At 39.6% G+C, this 24,476-nt stretch overlaps 1 protein-coding gene across 9 annotated transcripts in view; it reads left to right on the top strand.

Moving 5' to 3' along the window:
• hppy (MAP4K3-like protein hppy) overlaps positions 1–24,476 on the top strand; it is a 344,184-nt gene that overhangs the window by 44,408 nt on the left and 275,300 nt on the right. For all 9 annotated transcript variants that reach the window (XM_070092488.1, XM_070092484.1, XM_070092486.1 and 6 more), the window contains exons 2-4: positions 2,878–2,935; positions 23,063–23,218; positions 23,936–24,039. In XM_070092488.1, coding sequence (XP_069948589.1) covers positions 2,878–2,935; positions 23,063–23,218; positions 23,936–24,039 — 318 coding nt within the window. The remainder of the gene's footprint in view (positions 1–2,877; positions 2,936–23,062; positions 23,219–23,935; positions 24,040–24,476) is intronic.

Genomic DNA, 24,476 nt, shown 5'->3' with positions numbered 1-24,476 from the left:
ACTCGACTGAAGAAGCCTACTGTGTAGGTGAAACGTTTCGGAATAAAGTTGCCAAACTGTTGCCCATGTGTCTTACCAACCTGTCGTTACTGTATACCATTTTAATATTCACTCAGCATGCATGTTAGTTGCTTTACTGACTTGAGACCCATGCTGTGGGCTCCGTCTGGAATCATGTGATCTGAGCATTGTTGGTTGACAACCAAGACCACATACGAAAACCAGGACTGAATTCCTTGTTTGAAAATTGATATGTTTGACAGTTAGTCCATTTGAGAACCGAGGTTCCACTGCATTAACAAAGCACTGTAAAGCGGTGCCTGCCTGTATTTATCATAGCTGTAATGCTATGTATATTAGTAAAACTAAGCATCAACTGAAAGTCTGCATATTTGAACACTTTGTCAGATCTGTTAGAATAAATAGACAATTGGGTAAACTCCCATTTAGTGCTCTACACCAACATTGGGAAGCTTCAGACCACACAATAGAAAAAATCATTCACAGTGTTGTCCAGTCAATCCAATACCATTGAGCTGGCAACAGTAGTCTCTCTTTACACCATTAATAAAGACAAGTTTTCCCTGCGTAATAATGAACAGTCAGTAGAGTTACTTTGTTTCTAGTTTTATTTTCTTTTTTATAATTGATTATAGAGTGAGCTAACTCAAAAATTTAGTGCATATATAATTGATATTTAATGCACATATGTATATATGTATTCATGTATGTATGTACAGTGGACCCTCGACCAACGATGGCATCATCTAACGTTAAATCCGACTAGCGATACATTTTAACACAAAAATTTTGCCTCGACTAGCGCTAAAAAACTCGACCAGCACGATTCGTTCCGTCTGAAACATGTCCACTTGTGGCCAGTGTTTACAAGCCAGCCAGCCACCGCGGTCCCATCCAAACATACAATCGGAACATTTCATATTATCACAGCGTTTTTAGTGATTCCACCTGCAAAATAAGTCACCATGGGCCCCAAGAAAGCTTCTAGTGCCAACCCTACAGCAAAAAGGGTGAGAATTACTATGGATATGAAGAAAGAGATCATTGCTAAGTATGAAAGTGGAGTGTGTGTCTCCGAGCTGGCCAGGTTGTTCACAAAACCCCAGTCAACCATCGCTACTATTGTGGCCAAGAAAACTGAAATCAAATTCAAATTCAAATTCAAAGTTTATTCTCTATAAGGATTACAATGCTGAGTTTACAGAATTTGGTTATTGCCAAAGGTGCAACTATGTTTTCGAAACTGAGATCACAAGTGTTAGAAGATGTTGAGAGACTGCTATTGGTGTGGATAAACGAAAAGCAGATAGCAGGAGATAGCATCTCTCAAGCGATCACATGTGAAAAGGCTAGGAAGTTGCATGAGGATTTAATTAGAGAAATGCCTGCAACTAGTGGTGATGTGAGTGAATTTAAGGCCAGCAAAGGTTGGTTTGAGAGATTTAAGAATCATAGTGGCATACATAGTGTGATAAGGCATGGTGAGGCTGCCAGTTTGGACCAAAAAGCAGCTGAAAAATATGTGCAGGAATTCAAGGAGTACATAGACAGTGAAGAATTGAAGCCTGAACAAGTGTTTAATTGTGACACTGACAGTGTTGTGAAACACTTTAGGAATGTCATAAAGGAACGGGAGGTACAGGCCTCTATGGACAGATATGTTGTGCGACGAAGGTCCAGTGACTCTCAAGCTGGTCCTAGTGGCATTAAAAGAAGAAGGGAAGTAAACCCGGAAAAGGACTTGACACCTCAAGTCCTAATGGAAGGGGATTCCCCTTCTAAACACTAACACCATCCACAGTCTCCCCTCCTCCCATCCCATCAATCATCACCAGATCTTCAATAAAGGTAAGTGTCATGTAATTGTACATGTCTTCTTCAGTTTGTGTGCATTAAAATTAATATTTCATGTGGTAAAAATTTTTTTTTCAATACTTTTGGGTGTCTTGCATGGATTAATTTGATTTCCATTATTTCTTATGGGGAAAATTAACTCGACTAACAATAATTTCGATTAACGATGAGCTCTCAGGAACAGATTAATATCGTTGGTCGAGGGTCCACTATGTGTGTACTCACCTAGTTGTACTCACCTAGTTGAGGTTGCGGGGGTCGAGTCCGAGCTCCTGGCCCCGCCTCTTCACTGATCGCTACTAGGTCACTCTTCCTGAGCCGTGAGCTTTATCATACCTCTGCTTAAAGCTATGTATGGATCCTGCCTCCACTACATCGCTTCCCAAACTATTCCACTTACTGACTACTCTGTGGCTGAAGAAATACTTCCTAACATCCCTGTGATTCATCTGTGTCTTCAGCTTCCAACTGTGTCCCCTTGTTACTGTGTCCAATCTCTGGAACATCCTGTCTTTGTCCACCTTGTCAATTCCTCTCAGTATTTTGTATGTCGTTATCATGTCCCCCCTATCTCTCCTGTCCTCCAGTGTCGTCAGGTTGATTTCCCTTAACCTCTCCTCGTAGGACATACCTCTTAGCTCTGGGACTAGTCTTGTTGCAAACCTTTGCACTTTCTCTAGTTTCTTCACGTGCTTGGCTAGGTGTGGGTTCCAAACTGGTGCCGCATACTCCAATATGTGTGTGTGTGTGTGTGTGTGTGTGTGTGTGTGTGTGTGTGTTTGCATACATACTCTCCTCCAGGTGACCGACTACCTTATTGTACAAAAGGCAGTGTCCAGGTGGTAAAACAGGAAGAGAACATTCAGTCACTAGGAGAGAAGCTTGTCTTTGAGATGAATTTAGAAATATTTCAGATCAGTACCAAATATGACAACTTTCAGTTGTCTTCAACATATTCAAGCCAAATCTAATTATGTACTTTTGTATTTATTTATTTTTCAGGCAAAACGTCTCATCACTAATGAGTTTGCTGCAATTAAAGTCATCAAGTTGGAGCCAGGTATGCATCTCATAAATTAATTTTATTTGATTCTGTAACACACCGGCCATTTCCTGCCGAGGTAGGGTAACCCATAAAATAAGAAATACTTTCACCATCACTCACTCCATCACTACCTTGCCAGAGGTGTGCTGATACTACAGTTCAGATGCCTCTCACAACTATATTATCCCCCCACCCTTCCTTCAAAGTGCAGGCACTGTGCTTTCCACCTTCAGGAGTCAAGTCTGGCTAACCAGTTTCCTTGAATCCCTTCATAAATGTTACCTTGCTCATGTTCCAACAGCACATCAAGTAATAAAAACCACTTGCCTCTACTCACTCCCATCTAACATACTCATGAAAGTCCTGTTGGGTTTTATATTTCGCATCAGGTTTTATATTTCGCATCAGGTTTTATATATCGCATCACTACTGAGCCATTTATGGCCCTACTCTACCATTTACATCATTACATAACTTCTGTACCATTTACATCACTGTTTTACCATTTACATCACTACTGAACCATTTACATCACTACTGAATGATCTTCCCGGTGTACAAATATAGGAAACTTTTTTTTAATTTATCAGACTGAGTGATCAACATGCGAGGTATCTCAGTTGTGATACACAGTACAAAATGATCTGATATGGGTTTTACCAGCCCAGTTTTTGTTGAAGATAGCAGCTGATAATCAGTGGCCATCTCAGTAGACTTCATCAGCGGAATACAGTGATGTTAAATATGGAGACAACAGAAGCAGAGGAGAGGTAAAGACGTAGTCTGCTATCAACCTCGAGAAATTAGTTAAGACATGGTTAGACCTTCAGCTTGGAGATGGATAATTGGAATCAGTGATGTAGTGATGAAAATCGAGTTGTGATGTACATGGGACATCATGGGACAGTAGTGAAGTGCAGTGAATTGTAATAAAGTGCATGGAAAAGTAATGATGAAAATGGAACATCCCATATCATAAAAATCTTTGAAAGGGTTCTAAGAAGCAAGATCGCCAACCACCTAGATACCCATCAATTACACAACCGAGGGCAACACAGGTTTAGGGCAGGTCGCTCCTGCCTGTCCCAGCTACTGGACCACTATGACAAGGTCCTGGATGCTTTAGAGGATAAAGAAAATGTAGATGTAGTATAAACAGACTTTGTGAAAGCCTTTGATAAGTGTGACCACGGTGTAATAGCACACAAAATGCGTGATAAGGAATAACAGGAAAACTTGGTACAGTGGGCCCCTGGATTAAGTTGTCATCAGAATAAGTAACGTTTTTATGAAAATATTGGCTCTGTGAACGTCACTGAACTCTGTATAAGTCATTCGTCCGGAACGTGTCTGCGCAGCCTGAGCGACCCAACACTCCATGTACAGCCAGTGTGTCATTGTTTACCAGCCAGCGAGGATGATCCCATGCGTTCATACGATACGTTTTGTATTATTCCATTCTTTTTAGTGCTTGTAACTGCTAAATAAGCCACCATGGGCCTAAAGAAAGCTTCTAGTGCCAGCCAACCCTTTGGTAAAGGGCTGAGAGAGGGGGGAGAATGTGCCTTTTTCAGTGATTCTGCAATATGTATGATACAAAAGCAGTAGGAGTCGATAAAGGCTAAAGCGCCAGCCAGCAATAAAGTGTAGCAAGTAAGTTAAGCGATTAATCGATAGAAAAAGGACTGCATGAAACTGACTCCTACATTGTTGTTGGGGGTACCGCTTCTGCTGCTGCCTTCACCACCACTTTGTAAGGCTTATCTTTCAGTGGCCCTTATACACCCAACAACAAACAACACACCACCACTCATGACAATTTTAATGCCATATTTTATTCATTCTCGAGTATATATTATATTGTTTATTATGTCATGTTAGATGAATTGTGCTAGATAAATAAGCCGTAGAGCTGATGTTAGTGTCATATTGAAGGACTATCTTGTCCTGTCTCCCAACACAATTCCTAACATATGCCAAAAACAGACCTCTCTGGAACACTTTTTTGAGTGACAGGGGTCCAGTGACTCTCAAGCTGGTCCGAGTGGCATTGAAAAACAGAGAAGGGAAGTAACCTAGGATAAGGACTTGGTACCTGAAGTCTTTATGGAAGGCAATTTCCCTTTCAAACAATTGTAAACTCCTCCATCCTCTCCCCTCCTCCAGTCTTCCATACATCACTATGTCTTCAGTAAAGGTAAATGTGATGTTATTATTGTTTTATTCTTCATATATCATTTTTTTTGTGTAGGTAAATGTATATTTCATGTAGAAAACATTTTTTTAATACTTTTGGGTGTCTAAAATGGATTAATTGGATTTCCATTATTTCTTATGGGGAAAATTAATTCGGAATAAGTCAGATTCGGGATAAGTCACTCTTTGTGGAATGGATTAATTACATAATCCAGGGGTCCACTGTAGATGGATCTATAACTTTCTAACAAATAGAACACAAAGAGTAATAGTAAACAGAGTAAAGTCTGAGGTGGCTACAGTGAAAATCTCTGTTCCACAAGGCACAGTACTCGCTCCCATCCTCTTCCTCATTCTCACATCTGACATAGACAGAGATGTAAGCCATAGCTCCGTGTCTTCCTTTGCGGATGACACCTGAATTGCTATGACAGTGTCCTCCATCGAAGACACTGCAAAACTCCGAGCAGACATCAACTAAATCTTTCAATTAGGGTATACAAAAATTCTAACCAAACAATAGAGCAAAAAGCTATTGTAAAGGATCTGGGAGTGATAATGTCAGAGGATATCACCTTCAAAGACCACAACAGTGTATTTACCTCATCTGCTAGAAATATGATAGGATGGATAATGAGACCCTTCAAAACTAGGGACACTTAGCCCAGGATGATTCTACTCAAATTGCTTGTTCTCTCTAGGCTGGAATACTGCTGTATACTATCTGCCCCCTTCAAGTCAGGTGAAATTGTTGACCTAGAGAATATACAGGGAACTTTCACAGTGCACATAAATGTGATAAAGCCCGTAAATTGCAGGAAACAGTTGAAGTCCCTTGATTTGTATTCCCTGGAACACAGGTGAGAAAGATACGTGATGATATACATTTGGAAAATCCTAGAGGAATTAGTACTAAACTTCCACACAAAAATCACTCCTTGCAAAAGCAAAAGACTGCAGGAGATGCAGTATTCCCCCAATGACAAACAGGGGTGCTATGAGTACACTAAGAGACAACACAATAAGTGTCAGGGGCCCAAGATTGTTCAACTGCCTCCCAACATACATAAGGGGGATTATAAATAGACCCCCAGCTATCTTCAAGAAGTCACTGGACAGGCACCTAAAGTCAGTACCTGATCAGCCGGGTTGTGGTTCGTACGTTGGTTTAAGTGCGGCCAACAGTAACAGCCTGGTTCATCAGACCCTGATCCACCACGAGGCCTAGTCTCAGACTGAGCCACAGGGACATTGACCCCTGAAACCCTCTCCTGGTATACCCTTATATATTGTGCCACGCTAGTGCTGCCATCTCACAGGCTTAGGCCTATCTTTAGTCTGTGAGATGCTAGCTCACTCTGTTATTTAGCAGACAGCCTACATTCAAGAAGTGCCTCCTCTATCTCCCTTGCCAGGCTGAGTTGGCTTCAGGGCCACCTAGACACACTGCCTGTATCAAGAACTCTATAAGGCTGAGGCTCACGTCCGAAGAGTATTATCTACCGCACCAAAGAAAAGATAGACCATATCTTTTCATTATATTCATGCCTGTGGGCTATACAGTGGACCCTCGAATTTCATAATTAATCTGTTCCAGAGAGTCTGACAAAAGGCGAAATTTATGAATGCGAAACCATTTTCCCCATAAGAAATAATGTAAATCCAGTTAATCCATTCCAGACACCCAAGAGTATTAACAAAAAAATATTTTTTTTACATTAACCCTTTCAGGGTTGGTGCCGTACTAATACAGCTTGCACGCCAGGGTTGGTGCCATACTAGTACTGTACGCATAAATTCTAACGCCTTCAAATCTAGCGAGAGAAAGCTGGTAGGCCTACATATGAAAGAATGGGTCTATGTGGTCAGTGTGTGCAGTATAAAAAAAATTCCTGCAGCACACAGTGCACAATGAGAAAAAAAAAAAAAGACTGTTTTTGGTTTAACTCTTAAATGGTCCAAACAGATAGACGTTCAAATTCGTACTGCTACAAAAGTAGATTTACTTTTTTTTACATATTTTCAAATATAACAAAAAAAAAATGTAGATAAAAGTTTTTTTACATGTTTTCAAATGTAAAACAAAAAAGATCTACATTATTTTACATACTTTCAGATATTGAAAAAATGTATATATACATTTGGACCGTTTAACCCTTTCAGGGTCCAAGGCCCAAATCTGGAGTCACGCACCAGTGTCCAAGATATTTCAAAAAAAAAATTTGTTATTTTTTCTTATGAAATCGTAGAGAATCTTTTTGTGAAGGTAATAAAACAAAAAGTACGAAAATTGGTGGAAAATTGACGAAATTATGCTCTCGCGAATTTTGATGTGTCAGCGATATTTACGAATCGGCGATTTTGCCGACTTTGACTCCCATTTTAGGCCAATTACATTATTCCAATCAACCAAATTCTTAGCTATTTCACTAGTATTACTTCTATTCTATCGATTGAGCACAAGAAATCGCCAAGTCAACTGTTTCAACTACAAAATAAAGTGATCGGAAATTGTTAATTTGGCCAATTTAACACAAAGTTCAAAATATTCCAATTTCAAAATAGGGTCCAGAATGAACAATGTAGGCATTCCTGGCACTAAACTAACATTTCCTCTGTTCATTAGTTATGTTTTGAGGCTTTACAAATAAATTCCATTTTGATTTTTTATTCACATAATGAATTTTTATTCACACCAAAAAATAGAAGATTTACTGTTATGCAATACTGTAATAATTGTATAAATATCATCACCATATTTGTGAATGTATATTAGACCCACCAGCTGATGTGTATTAGACGTGTGAGGTTGTTTGTTTACTCTTGAATATCGGCAAAAATTTAACATTTCCGCTACTTTGAGCTCAGTTTCAAGCCATTTCCAATGCTAAAACCAATCAAAATCATCTCTATTTCTGTAATATGTCTTCCATTCTATCAAATGAGACCAAGAAATCGCAAATACAACTATAAAAAACATACGAAAAAACACTGCAAAGTTGCTGTTTTAATCGAAAAATCATGATTTCATTTTTTTTCTCTCATTATCCACAGTGTGCTGCAGGATCTGTTTTATGTGGTGCACACATACCACATAGATGTATTCTCTCATATCTAGGCCCAAATGTACCACTCACAGTTTATCAGAGTGAGCTGAGCTCATGGCGTAGATCTACGGTTTGGACCCTGAACGTAAAGCCGTAGATCTACGGGACGGACCCTGAAAGGGTTAAGGGTTAAAACAGCGACTTTGCAGTGTATTTTCATATGCTATTTATGGTTGTATTCTAATTTTCCTGGTCTCAGTTTATAGAATGGAAGACATATTATGGAAATTGATATAATTTTGATTATTTTCACAATGAAAAGTATGTACCTTGAAATTGAGTTGAGTAGCAGAAATATTAAATTTTTGCCAAAGTTCAAAAGTAAACAAATCATGCCATGTGTCCAATACACATCAACTGGTGAGTCTAATATCCTCTCACAAGTGCGCTGATATTGTTTATACAATTTCTACACTAATGCAATAGTCTGCATAACAGTAAATCTATTTTTTGTGAGAAAAATTCAAAGTGAAAAGCAAAAGAAATATAACAGAGGCCTGTGGATGTGACTGATGAACAGAGGAAATGTTATTTTAGTGCCAAGAATGTCTTTCTTGTTTATTCTAGACCCTATTTGGAAATTGGCATCTTTTGAAATTTGTGTGAAATTGGCAAAATTGCCAATTTCTGACCACTTTATTGGATAATTGAAATTGGTAAATGGGTAATTTCTTGTACTCATTCGATAGAAAAAATGGAGTTCTAGCGAAATAGGTATGATTTTTGTCGACTGGTACATTGGAATTGGCCGAAAATAGGGCTCAAAGTGGGCGAAATAGCTGATGCATAAATATTGTCGAGACCGCTAACTTCACGAGAGCATAATTTTGCAAGTTTTCCATCAAATTTCATACTTTTGGTGTCATTATGATCGGGAAAAAGATTCTCTATCATTTCATAAGAAAAAATAATTTATTTTTTTTTTTTTTGAAAAATTTCTGACCCTGAGAACAAATTTAGGAGAGGGCCTGCAGAAAAAATGAGACATCAAGTATAAAACAATAATAACATCATACTTACCTTTATTGAAGACTCTAGTTGGTGTATGGCAGACAGGTAGGAGGGGATAGGGAGGCGAGAGGGAAGCGAGTTTATTATGCTTCAATGTGACGCTAATATCATGTCTATGGCTTATTTATCTATCACAGTTCATCTTATATGACATAATAAACAGTATTAATAACATAGAAACATGATATATATTCTAGAATGAATAAAATGTCATAACATATGTGAGGAGTAAGTGTTGGTGGTGGTGGTGTTGGGTTTATAAGGGCCAATGAGAGAAGCCGTACATATTAGTGGTAGTGGAGGATGAAGCAGAAGCCACCAACGCTATGTATTCACACTAAAACAATGTACGTAATTTATAAATAAGAAATATTTACACTTTAATTTATAAATAAGAAATATTTACACTTACCTTGGAGGAGATGTTAGTTTTATTAGTTTGATGGAGGAGATGCTGGCAGAGGTTTAGGGTGGTGGAAGATACCAGGGCAGCATATGTTCAGTGGCCATATACACCAACAACATTGGAGAGTTATTTTCGTGTCGTTTTTCTATCGCTTAATCGCTTAACGTACTTGCTACACTGTTAATGCTGCACTTTATCGCTGGCTGGTGCTATAGCCTTTATTGATACTTGCTGCTTTAGTATCGTACATATTGTAGAATCACTGAAGAAGGCACATTCTCCTTTCTCTCTTCCTCCTCCACTTTGGTACTTTGCTATGAGTTTTTTCTTGAATTGTATCGTGTTTCATTCCTTCTTTACCAAAGGCCTGGCACTAGGAGCTTTCTTTCGCCCCATGGTGGCTTATTTAGCAGTTGCAAGCACAAAAAACAATGGATTATTATGAAATGTATCGTATGAACCTGTGGGGTGATGGTCACTCGCTGATAAACAATGGCACACTGAGTGTGAATGGTGTGGGAGACTGGCTTTGTGTGAGTGCTGATGCTGGGATGCCGTTCTGACGCATACCAGATGGTCGCCGAATCACGAGGCCAATCGTGAACCGCAAGGCTATAATTTGCCAAAAAAAAATTGCCAAAAGTTGGATTTCATGAAAGTCGCGGCCGCTAAAAGGCAGGAGTCCACTGTATAAAATACTGAGAGGAATCGACAAGGTGGACAGAGACAGAATGTTCCAGAGATGGGAAACAACAACAAGGGGTCACAGTTGGAATCGGAGGACTCAGATGAATCACAGGGATATTAGGAAGTATTTCTTCAGTCACAGAGTTGTTAGGAAGTGGAATAATCTGGGAAGGGATGTAGTGGAGGCAGGATCCATACATAGCATTAAGAAGAGGTATGATAAAGCTCATGGAGGTGGAAGAGTGACCCAGTAGCGGCCAGTGAAGAGGCAGGGCCAGGAGCTGTGAATCGACCCCTGCAACCACAACTAGGCGAGTACAACTAGGCGAGTGTACACACACACACACACACACACACACACACAGTGAAGAGGCGGGGCCAGGAGCTCGGACTTGACCCCTGCAACTTCAACTAGGTGAGTACAACTAGGTGAGTACACACACACACACACACACACACACACACACACACACACAAACACAAACACACACACACACACACACACACACACACACACACACACACACACACACACACACACACCGAGCATGTCTCCGGAAGCACACATCAACCAGGTAACTGCTGCAGCATATGGGCGCCTGGCAAACCTGAGAACAGCGTTCCGATGTCTTAATAAGGAATCGTTCAAGACACTGTACACCGTGTACGTCAGGCCCATACTGGAGTATGCAGCACCTGTTTGGAACCCGCACTTGATAAAGCACGTCAAGAAACTAGAGAAAGTGCAAAGGTTTGCAACAAGGTTAGTTCCAGAGCTAAGGGGAATGTCTTATGAAGAAAGGTTAAGGGAAATCGGCCTGACAACACTAGAGGACAGGAGGGTCAGGGGAGACATGATAACGACATATAAAATACTGAGTGGAATAGACAAGGTGGACAAAGACAGGATGTTCCAGGGAGGGGACACAGAAACAAGAGGTCACAAATTGGAAGTTGAAGACACAGATGAGTCACAGAGATATTAGGAAGTATTTCTTCAGTCATAGAGTTGTCAGGCAGTGGAATAACCTAGAAAGTGATGTAGTGGAGGCAGGAACCATACATAGTTTTAAGACGAGGTATGATAAAGCTCATGGAGCGGGGAGAGAGAGGACCCATTAGCAACTGGTGAAGAGGCGGGGCCAGAAGCTAGGACTCGACCCCTGCAACCACAAATAGGTGAGTACACACACACACACACACACACACACACACACACACACACACACACACACACACACACACACACACACACACACACACACACACACACACACACACACACACACACACACACGTGCACACACACGCATGCATGCATGCATTCATTTGTGCACGTGCACACACATGCCCACCTGCTTGCTTGCTTGAATTTAGGCCCAGCAGATGTATAGTTATGAAGACTGGGGAAAGAGCAAGAGGACCCGATACAGAGTAGTATAGACTTTGGGGACAGAGGCTGCTGACCTCAAAGACAAGACCTGAGACTAAGCATAGTGTCCACCATATCGCCAAAGCCTCACATTGACAGAATATCCTCTGCAGCCAATGACCTTGATGAAGAAGTGGCAGAGGCACATGCCATTCATAGTTTTACAATAGGTATGATAGGGTCCATGAGGCTAGGAGACAGTGAATCTGTTAAGTGTTAAGTTGAAAGGTGGGGCTAGAAGCTGAGACTTGACTCTCGCAACCACATGTGAGTAAGTATATAGGTGAGCACATACTCATGAATAACCCACATTCAACAGCACAAATAATTTTCTAGTCTATATATATTCCCTCGTCATGTGTAAAGGAGCTGGGAGGAAGTCCTTATACAGTGGAACTCCGGATTTTGTGCACATCAAATATTGTATGATTCGGATTTAAACAAATTTTTGGACAAAATTTTGGTCCGGATTTCGTACCTCCACTCGGAAATCGTATATATCAGACGTGTCCACTCATATGTTTGCGACTCAGTCTGCCTTTTACTCGTTGATTATACATTACTCATGGCATTCATCCGAAACATGTCGTTATAATCCATTGTATTTTGTGCTTGTGACTGCTAAATAAGCCACCATGGGGGCCAAAGAAAGTTCAGAGTGCCAGCCCTTTGATAAAGAAGGCAAGAAACACGATAGAATTCTTCAGTGATTCAGTAATTCTATGATATGTATGTAGGAGTCAGTAAAGGCTATAGTGCCAGCAAGTGATAAAGTGTAGCATTAAGAATTTAGCAAGTAAATTAAGCGATTGAGCGATAGAAAAAGGCCAACACGAAACTAATTCCCTCAATGTTGTTGGAGGTTTATAGGGCCACTGACAACATACGCCATCCTGCACTATCTTCTACCACCCTAAACCTCTGCCAGAATCTCCTCCAAAGTAAGTGTGTACTTTAGTATACATACAATAACCACTTTATTTCTTTACATTCTCTATTATGTTGTTATACAATATTTCTTATTTATAAATTACATACATTGTTTCTATGTTTTCCTTATGAAACTGTGATGTAATGCAGTTAGCCTCATAAACACTCTGTTTTCTCTTATAATAATGGGAAGATATGTAGTCACAGCAGGAGAAAGAATGGCAGCTGCCACAGCCACCACTGATCACATATGTAATGACATATTTTATTCTAGAGTATTTATCATGTTTCTCTGTTATTAATATTATTTATTATGTCATATTAGATGAATTGTGATAGATAAATAAACTGTAGAGTTGACATTAGTGCCATATTCAAGTATTTTGTCCTGTTTCCAAACAATAAACTCTCCTCCCTCTCCCCTTCTCACTGTCTTCCATATGCCAACAAGACTCTTCAATAAAGGTAAAAGTGGGTTAAATGTTTATTTATCCATTTCATTAGTCCTTTATGTTTATTTCTCATTGTTTTCTGTATGTAAAAACTATAGTTATTCTCAATAAAATGTATTTTTTGTTAATACTTTTGTGTGTCTGAAACAGATTAATTGGATTTACATTATTTCTTATGGGAAATATTAGTTCGGTTATCGTATGTTTCGGATTTAGACTGACTTTCTGGAACTGATTAAGTACGAAATCCGGAGTTCCACTGTATAGTATATGCTAGAAAAAGTCAAATGTACTTCAGAAAGAAGCACTGCAGTAGACCCACTGGCTTACGTTAACCCTTTCACTGGTCAGACCCCTAAAATTAATATTACTACCCAGTGACTCTTCCTATCAGAGTACTCATGAACTGCAGCGGTATTGTCAGGCATATATTTCCCTGCATTAAAGTCTCAACTATGTCCTACTACCTAAATTACGTTGCCAGCATTTTTTTGGTTGCTATACTTTTTTTTTTTTTTTTTTTAACACGTCGTCCATCTCCCACCAAGGCAGGGTGACCCAGAAAGAAAGAAAAGCCCCAAAAAGAAAATACAGTGGACCCCCGCTTAACGATCACCTCCAAATGCGACCAATTATGTAAGTGTATTTATGTAAGTGCGTTTGTACGTGTATGTTTGGGGGTCTGAAATGGACTAATCTACTTCACAATATTCCTTATGGGAAAAAATTCGGTCAGTACTGGCACCTGAACATACTACTGGAATGAAAAAAGTTCGTTAACCGGGGGTCCACTGTACTTTCATCATCATTCAACACTTTCACCTCACTCGTACATAATCACTGTCTTTGCAGAGGCACCCAGTTACAAGAAGTTTAGAAGCATATACAGTGGACCCTCGCATAACGTTAAATCTGCCTAGCGATACATCTTAACGCAAAAATTTTGCCTCGGCTAGTGCTAAAAAACTCGCTCAACGCGATTCGTTCGAGACTCATCCATGTGCGGCCTGAGCCCGCCTCACTTGTTCCGTGGGTGCCAGTGTTTACAAGCCAACCACTGCAGTTGCATCCAAGCATACAATCGGAACATTTCACGTTATCACAGTCTTTTTAGTGATTGCACCTGCAAAATAAGTCACCATGGGCCCCAAGAAAGCTTATAGTGCCAACCCTACAGGAAAAAGGGTGAGAATTACTATGGATATGAAGAAAGAGATTGTTGCTAAGTATGATAGTGGAGTGCGTGTCTCTGAGCTGGCCAGGTTGTACACAAAACCCCAATCAACCATTGCTACTATTGTGGCTAAGAAAACGGCAATCAAGGAAGCTGTTCTTGCCAAAGGTGCAACTTTGTTTTCGAAACAGAGATTGCAAGTGATAGAAGATGTTGAGACACTGTTATTGGTGTGGATAAACGAAAAACAGATAACAGGAGATAGCATCTCTCAAGCGATCATATGTGAAAAGGCTAGGAAGTTGTATGACGATTTAATTAGAATAATGCCTGCAACTAGTGGTGATGTGACTGAATTTAAGGCCAGCAAAGGTTGGTTTGAGAGATTTAAGAATCGTAGTGGCATACATAATGTGATAAGGCATGGTGAGGCTGCCAGTTCGGACCACGAAGCGGCTGAAAAATACGTGCAGGAATTCAAGGAGTACATAGACAGTGAAGGACTGAAACCTGAACAAGTGTTTGTGACGAAACAGGCCTGTTTTGGAAGAAAATGCCAAACAGGACCTACATTACTCAGGAGGAAAAGGCACTCCCAGGACATAAGCCTATGAAAGACAGGCTTACTCTTCTCATGTGTGCCAATGCTAGTGGTGATTGCAAAGTGAAGCCTTTATTGATGTATCACTCTGAGACTCCCAGAGTGTTCAGGAAAAACAATGTCCTCAAGGCTAATTTGTGTGTGCTGTGGAGGGCAAACAGTAAGGCATGGGTCACTAGGGACTTTTTCTATGACTGGTTACACCATGCATTTGCCCCCACTGTGAAAAATTACCTCCTGGAAAATAAATTGGACCTTAAGTGCCTCCTGGTATTAGACAATGCTCCTGGTCATCCTTCAGATGTGGGAGAGCGACTTTCTGTGGAAATGAGCTTCATTAAGGTCAAGTTTTTGCCTCATAATACCACTCCTTTCCTGCAGCCCATGGACCAGCAGGTCATTGCAAACTTCAAAAAACTCTACTCAAAAGCTATGTTTGAAAGGTGCTTTGTAGTGACCTCAGAAACTCAGTTGACTCTAAGAGAGTTTTGGAGAGATCACTTTAGCATCCTCAGTTGTGTAAACATTATAGGTAAGGCTTGGGAGGGAGTGACTAAGAGGACCTTGAACTCTGCTTGGAAGAAACTGTGGCCAGAATGTGTGAGACAAAAGGGATTTTGAAGGATTTGAGGCTAACCCTGAGAAGCCTATGCCAGTTGTGGAATCATTTGTGGCATTCGGGAAGTCCTTGGGGTTGGAGGTTAGTGGGGAGGATGTGGAAGAGTTGGTGGAGGAGGACAATGATGAACTAACCACTGATGAGCTGCTAGATCATCTTCAACACCAAGAGGCCACACCTGAGGAAACTGCTCCAGAGGAGGGGATAGAGAAATTGAGGAAGTTGCCTACTTCAAAGATTAAGGAAATGTGTGCAATGTGGCTTAAAGTGCAAACCTTTTTTGATGAAAATCACCCTCACACAGCTATTGCAAGCCATGCCGTTGACTATTACACTGACAATGTTGTGAAACACTTTAGCAATGCCATAAAGGAATGGGAGGTACAGGCCTCTATGGACAGATATGTTGTGCAACAGAGGTCCAGTGACTCTCAAGCTGGTCCTAGTGGCATTAAAAGAAGAAGGGAAATAACCCTGGAAAAGGACTTGCCACCTCAAGTCCTAATGGAAGGGGATTCCCCTTCTAAACATTAACACCATCCACACTCTCCCCTCCTCCCATCCCATCAATCATCACCAGATCTTCAATAAAGGTAAGTGTCATGTAACTGTGCATGTCTTCTTCAGTTTGTGTGTATTAAAATTAATATTTCATGTGGTAAAAATTTTTTTTTTCATACTTTTGGGTGTCAAGAACGGATTAATTTGTATTTCTTATGGGGGAAAATTAATTCGGCTAACAATAATTTCGCCTAACATTGAGCTCTCAGGAACGGATTAATATCATTAGGTGAGGGTCCACTGTATAAAGACATATAACATATCCCTCCAAACTGCCAGTATCCCAAACCCCACCTTTAAAGTGCAGGCATTGTACTTCCCATTTCCAGCACAGTGGACTCCCGGATAATGTAATTAATTCATTCCAGAGAGAGTGTTATACTGAATCTGACTTAATTCAAATTAATTTTCCCCATGAGAAATAATGAAAATCCAATTAATCCATTCCAGACACCCAAAAGTATTAAACAAACTAATTTTTTTACATTAAATATACATTTCCCTACACAGAAAACAATGAGACATGCAGAGTAAAACATTACTGAAATGACACTTACCTTTATTGAAGACTTATTGATGAGTGATGAGACAAGGAGGGGAGAGGATGGAGGTGTACTATTGTTTGGAAGGGGAATCCCCTTCCATAAAGACTTCAGGTACCGAGTCCTTTTCCGGGGTTACTTTCCTTCTTTGTTTTTTAACCCTTTGACTGTCGCGGCCGTATATATACGTCTTACGAGGTACCGTGTTTGACGTATATATACTCATAAATTCTAGCGGCTTCAAATCAAGCAGGAGAAAGCTGGTAGGCCCACATGTGAGAGAATGGGTCTGTGTGGTCAGTGTGCACCATATAAAAAAAATCCTGGAGCACGCAGTGCATAATGAGAAAAAAAAAACTCCGACCGTTTTTTTAATCAAAATGCCGACTTTGTGGTCTATTTTCGTATAGTATTTATGGTTGTATTCTCGTTTTCTTGGTCTCATTTGATAGAATGGAAAACATATAGAAATAGAGGTGATTTTGATTGATTTTACTATAAAAAGAAACTAGAAATGGAGCTCAAAGTAGGGGAAATGTTTGATTTTTGCCAATGTTCAAAAGTAAACAAATGATGCCATTGTCCAATAAATGTCCAACTAGCCATTCTAATAGGCAGTCATGAATGGGTTGATGTTATTTGTACAATTATTACAGTATTGCAGTAGTCTGCATAATAATAAGTCTTCTATTTTTTGTTTGAATAAAAATTCAAAATAGAAAGCAAGAGTAATATCAGAGGGGCCTGGAAATATGACTGATGAGCAAAGAAAATGTTATTTTAGAGCCAGGAATGTCTGCATTGTTCATTCTGGACCTTATTTTGAAATTGTCATATTTTTTAGTTTTTGTGAAATTGGCCAAATTGCAAATTTCTGACCACGTTATTAGGTAGTTGAAATCGGTAAATGAGCAGTTTCTTGTACTCAATCGATAGAAAAAATGGAGTTCTAAAGAAATAGCTATGAGTTTGGGCGACTGGAACAATGGAATTAGCCGAAAATAGGGCTCAAAGTGGGCGAAATCGCCGATTTGTAAACAGCGCAGAGGTCGCTAACTTCGCAAGAGCATAATTCCGTCAGTTTTCCATCAAATTTCGTTGTTTTGGTGTCATTACAATCGGGAAAAGATTTTCTATCATTTCATAAGAAAAAATAATTTTTTTTTAAATTTTGCGACACCAGGAGACACCTCAGGATTGGGGGTTGCGACAGTCAAAGGGTTAACACCACACATTGCCCTTAGACAGGACATCTCCACTGCCTCCAACCGCCTCCTCGCTGCAGCATTTATGACCCAAGCTTCACACCCACATAAGAGTGTTGGTACCAGTATACTTTCATACATTTCCTTCTTTGCCTCCATAGATAACATTTTTTGTCTCCACATATACCTCGATGCACCACTCACCTTTTTTCCTTCATCAATTCTGTAGTTAACCTCATCCTTCATTAACCCATCTGCCGACACATCAACTCCTAAATATCTGAAAACATTCACTTCTTCCATACTCCCTCTCTCCAATGTGACATCCAATTTTTCTTATCAATGTTCACTTTCAACTTTCTACTATTACACATCCTCCCAAACTCATCCACTAACCTTTGCAATTTTTCTTTAGAATCTCCCATAAGCACAGTATCATCAGCATCATCAGCAAAAAGTAACTTTAATCTTTAAGTTTTCCCGAAATGCTCAGCATACAGAGGGGCTTTTGGCATGTACACCCAACTATTATATTCCTCTGTACAACCATGTAATTTGTCAAAATAAAAAATCTAAGCAAATCTGATCTAATCTAATGTAAACTGTGTCAACTCCCATTTTGTATTTGATTCCCCATAATTTAATCCCACCCCTCTCCCCAACACCCTAGCATTTACTTCTTTTACAACCCCATCTATGAATATATTAAACAACTATGGTGACATTACACATCCCTGTCTAAGACCTACTTTTACTGGGAAGTAATCTCCCTCTCTTCTACACACCCTAACCTGAGCCTCACTATCCTCATAAAAAGTCTTAACAGCATTTACTAACTTACTACCTATTCCATATACAATGGACCCCCGGTATTCGATGTTAATCCGTTCCTGAGAGCTCATCGAATACCGAAAATATCGAAAACCAAATCAATTTTCCTCATAAGAAATAATGGAAATCAAATTAATCCGTGCAAGACACCCAAAAGTATGAAAAAAAAAATTTTACTCCATGAAATATTAAGTTTAATGCAGTAGAATAATTACAATAACAATAAAATAATTGACACTTACCTTTAATGAAGATCTGGTGATGATTGATGGGATGGGAGGAGGGGAGATGTGTTAGTGTTTAGAAGGGGAATCCCCTTCCATTAGGACTTGAGGTAGTAAGTCCTTTTCCGGGGTTACTTCCCTTCTTCTTTTAATGCCACTAGGACCAGCTTGAGAGTCACTGGATTTCTGTCGCACAACATATCTGTCCATAGTGGCCTGTACCTCCCGTTCCTTTATGACAATCCTAAAGTGTTTCACAAAGTGTCAGTGTAATAGTCACCAGCACGGCTTGCAATAGCTGTGTTAGGGTGATTGTCATCAAAAAAGGTTTGCACTTTAAGCCACATTGCACACATTTCCTTAATCTTTGAAGTAGGCAACTTCTTCAATTTCTCTATCCCCTCCTCTGAAGCAGTTTCCTCAGGTGTGGCCTCTTGCTGTTGAAGATGATCTAGCAGCTCATCAGTGGTTAGTTCTTCACTGTCCTCCTCCACCAACTCTTCCACATCCTCCCCACTAACCTCCAACCCCAAGGACTTTCCCAATGCCACAATGGATTCCTCAACTGGCATAAGATTCTCAGGGTTAGCCTCAAATCCTTCAAAATCCCTTTTGTCTACACATTCTGGCCACAGTTTCTTCCAAGCAGAGTTCAAGGTCCTCTTAGTCACTCCCTTCCAAGCCGTACCTATAAGGTTTATACAATTGAGGATATTAAAGTGATCCTTCCAAAACTCTTTTAGAGTCAGTTGAGTTTCTGTGGTCACTATAAAGCACTTTTGAAACAGCTTTTGTGTACAGTTTCTTGAAGTTGGAAATGACCTGCTGGTCTGTTGGCTGCAGGAGAGGAGTGGTATTAGGAGGCAAAAACTTGACCTTAATGAAGCTCATGTCCCCAGAAAGTCACTCTGCCAAGTCTGTAAGATGACCAGGGGCATTGTCTAATACCAGGAGGCACTTAAGGTGTAATTTCTTTTCAGTTAGGTAATTTTTCACAGTGGGGGAAATGCTTGGTGTAACCAGTCATAGAAAAAGTCCCTAGTGACCCATGCCTTACTGTTTGCCCTCCACAGCACACACAAATTAGCCTTGAGGACATTGTTTTTCCTGAGCACTCTGGGAGTTTCAGAGTGATACACCAATAAAGGCTTCACTTTGCAATCACCACTAGCATTGGCACACATGAGAAGAGTAAGCCTGTCTCTCATAGGCTTATGTCCTGGGAGTGCCTTTTCCTCCTGAGTAATGTAGGTCCTGTTTGGCATTTTCTTCCAAAAGAGGCCTGTTTCGTCGCAATTAAACACTTGTTTAGGTTTCAGTCCTTTACTGTCTATGTACTCCTTGAATTCCTGCACATATTTTTCAGCTGCTTTGTGGTCCGAACTGGCAGCCTCACCATGCCTTATCACACTATGTATGCCACTACGCTTCTTAAATCTCTCAAACCAACCTTTGCTGGCCTTAAATTCACTCACATCATCACTAGTTGCAGGCATTTTTTTAATTAAATCGTCATGCAACTTCCTAGCCTTTTCACTTATGATCATTTGAGAGATGCTATCTCCTGCTATCTGTTTTTCATTTATCCATACCAATAAGAGTCTCTCAACATCTTCCATCACTTGCAATCTCTGTTTCGAAAACACAGTTGAACCTTTGGCAAGAACAGCTTCCTTGATTGCCGTTTTGTTGCCCACAATAGTAGCGATGGTTGATTGGGGTTTATTATACAACCTGGCCAGCTCGGAGACACGCACTCCACTTTCATACTTAGCAATGATATCTTTCTTCATCTCTATAGTAATTCTCACCCTTATTCCTGTAGGGTTGGCACTAGAAGCTTTCTTGGGGCCCATGGTCACTTATTTTGCAGATAAAATCACCAAAAACACTGTAATAATACGAAATGTTCCAATTGTATGCTTGGATGTTACCGCGGAGGCTGGCTGGTAAACAATGCCACCGGCGGAACATGTGAGGCTGGCTCAGGCCGCACATTAGACGCGTCTCGGACGAACAGCGTTGAGCGGGTTTTTTAGCGGTATGCGAGGCAAAATCTTAGCGATAAAATGCATCGGTATGAGGATTTAACGCTATGTGATGCCAACGGTATGCGGGGGTCCACTGTAGTTATGATTTTTGTCTAATAGTACATTGGAATTGGCTGAAAATAGGGCTCAAAGTGGGCAAAATCGCCAATACATAAACATCGTTGAGACCGCTAACTTCACGAGAGCATAATTCTGTAAGTTTTCCATCAAATTTCATACTTTTGGTGGCATTATGATCAGGAAAAGATTCTCTATCTTCTCATAAGAAAAATAATATTTTTTTTTTTTTTTTTGAAATTTGGGCGACCCTGAGAACAAATCTGGGAGAGGGCCTGGGGACCCTGAAAGGGTTAAAAGGCTCCCCATTTTCATTTACCCCTGGCACCCCAAATTTACCTACTACTACCTCCGCAACATTTTTACCCACTTCAGCATTGAAATCCCCAACCACAAGTACTCTCTCACTTGGTTCAAAACTCCCCATGTAGTCACTCAACATTTCCCAAAATCTCTCTCTCTCCTCTACACTTGTCTCTGCTCCTGGTGCATAAATGCTTACTATAACCCCTTTTCACATCCAACCCTTATTTTACTCTCCATAATCCTTGAATTTATACATTTATATTTCTTCTTTCCCTGCCATAACTTATCCTTCAACATTATTGCTACTCCTCCTTTAGCTCTAACTCTATTTGAAACCCCTGATCTAATCCCATTTATTTCTCTCCACTGAAACTCTCCCACTCCCTTCAGCTTTGTTCCACTTAAAGCCAGGACATCCAGCTTCTTCTCATTCATAACGTCCACAGTCATCTCTTTCTTATCATTCGCACAACATCCACGCACATTCAAACATCCCACTTTGACTGTTTTCTTCTTTTTCCTTTTAGTAGGCTATACGGGAAAAGGGGTTACTAGCCCATTGTTCCCGGCATTATAGTTGGCTTTTACAACACCCATGGCTTGTGGAGGAAAGATTCTTATTCCACTTTCCCATGATGTAAAAGGAAAAGCAATAAGAACAAGAACTATTAAGAGAAAATCAGAGAAAACTCGGGTGAATGTGTATACATAAACGTGTACATGTATGTGTAGTGTGACCTAAGTGTAAGTAGAAGTAGCAAGACATACTTGAAATCTTGCAGGTTTATGAGACAGAAAAAAGCCATCAGCAATCCTACCATCATGTAAAACAATTACAGGCTTTCGTTTTACACTCGGCAGGACGGTAGTACCTCCCTGGGTGGTTGTTGTCTACCAACCTATTACTATATATCTTCTTTCTTTCAACACATCGGCCGTATCCCACCAAGGCAGGGTGGCCCAAAAGGAAAAACGAAAGTTTTTCCTTTTACATTTAGTAATATATACAGGAGAAGGGGTTACTAGCCCCTTGCCCCTGGCATTTTAGTTGCCTCTTACAACACGCAATGCTTACGGAGGAAGAATTCTGTTCCACTTCCCCATGGAGGTAAGAGGAAATAAACAAGAACAAGAACTAGAAAGAAAATAGCAGAAAACCAAGAGGGGTGTGTATATATATGCTTGTACATGTTTGTGTAGTGTGACCTAAGTGTAAGTAGAAGTAGCAAGACATACCTGAAATCTTGCGTGTTTATGAGACAGACAAAAGACATCAGCAATCCTACCATCATGTAAAACAATCACAGGCTTTCGTTTTACACTCACTTGGCAGGACGGTAGTACCTCCCTGGGTGGTTGTTGTCTACCAACCTATTACTATATATACCCTTATATTATTATAAAAAGGCAAAATTTGTTTACTCGAGCAATTACTGTATTGGTGATATTATCCTCAGGCGAATAAGTTTAAAACCTTAGCATACACATGGTCAAACTTGAGTTTGTTAGTGCTGTGTTATTTTAAGTTATCCATAAATTAATCTTAACTTTCCTGAAATGTATTGCATAATTTGGGATTTTTCCTACAGGTTATCATTGTAAGAGTTTATGCAATAATCCCTGCTCAACCAGGAGCTTTCCATATATATCATCCAGTTTTGCAAATAATATGTACAGTGTGGAAATAAACCACATTTATTGTTATTATTATTATTATAAATTCAGTCACATTCTGTTAATTCTTTTCCAGGTGATGACTTTACCATCATTCAGCAAGAGATATTGATGATGAAGGATTGCCGTCATCCAAACATAGTGGCCTATTTTGGGAGTTACCTTCGCCGAGACAAACTCTGGATATGTATGGAGTTTTGTGGAGGTGGATCTTTGCAAGATATATATCACAGTGAGTGTCAGTGCTATGTAAGATTTATTATATTAATTTTCAGGTAGGATGGCTCATATTAACTAAAAATAATTGATTTAATAAAATGTAATTTAAATTTACATCTAATCTTTTTTTTTTTCAAATGGCTATCTAGCCTGTTCATAACCAAAATCATAGCCTATAAAGAAAACAAAGTTCACTGCATATCACCTATAAGCACTCAGGTTTGTTGCTATAATATGCACTTGAAGTTATCACACAAGCAGTTGTAACTGTCAAAGATTAGTGTAAGGATCGTTATGAACAGGCAAGGAGGGTATTGAATTTATATAAAAGTGTACTTTCATGCCAGCAACTCTTATCTCATATTGGGAAATGAAGGAATATCTTACAGATGCTCACCAATATATTCCATCGTGTCTGCATTATATATCTGATCAGGAGTTAAATTTTGTTCCTCCAACAACATACTAGCTCTTTTCTCTTACACAAGTATTGCTCGCATGTATGCTGGAGTGTAAAAACTTGATCCGTGGTGCTGTACTGTATTTTCTTTCCTTTTTAAATGCGTTATTCTTCATTAAAATAAAATGCACCATCTTTATCTTTGTCTAATTTTGCTGCTGTATTTCAGTGGTAATACCAGTCTTAATTATCTTAGGTTTCTAATTTGTCTTAAATATATATTGTATATGTGATGGGTAGATGTTAATATATTAATATTGTAATTTTCAGTCATTGGCCCTCTACAAGAACGACAAATTGGATACATGTGTAGAGAAACACTCAGGGGGTTAGAATATCTTCATCGCATGGGAAAAATGCATAGAGACATAAAGGTAAACACATTTGAGAACAGTTATAATTGTGTATGTAAAAAAAGTTTCAGGTAACAAGTAAATTCATAATAGAAAGATATGAGTTTAATGTGATTATCTGTTTGACTTCTCTGTAAATTTACAAGAGAATACCTATGCTAGTGGAACCTTGTATTCATTGTTATTTTATCATATAACTTTTCAGAAGAGGGTTGGATAAGTTTTAAAAATGCAGTATTAGTATGTGGGGCAGAAGTTTGTGGTTTTAGGAGGGTGGGTGCAGGAGGAAAGAGGAGTGATTGGTGGAATGATGAAGTAAAGGGTGTGATAAAAGAGAAAAAGTTAGCTTATGAGAGGTTTTTACAAAGCAGAAGTGTTATAAGAAGAGCAGAGTATATGGAGAGTAAAAGAAAGGTGAAGAGAGTGGTGAGAGAGTGCAAAAGGAGAGCAGATGAAAG

This window comes from Cherax quadricarinatus, chromosome 39 (genome assembly GCF_038502225.1).
Source record: "Cherax quadricarinatus isolate ZL_2023a chromosome 39, ASM3850222v1, whole genome shotgun sequence".
Taxonomy (NCBI): Eukaryota; Metazoa; Arthropoda; class Malacostraca; order Decapoda; family Parastacidae; genus Cherax; species Cherax quadricarinatus.
This window is presented reverse-complemented; position numbering and strand designations above follow the sequence as displayed.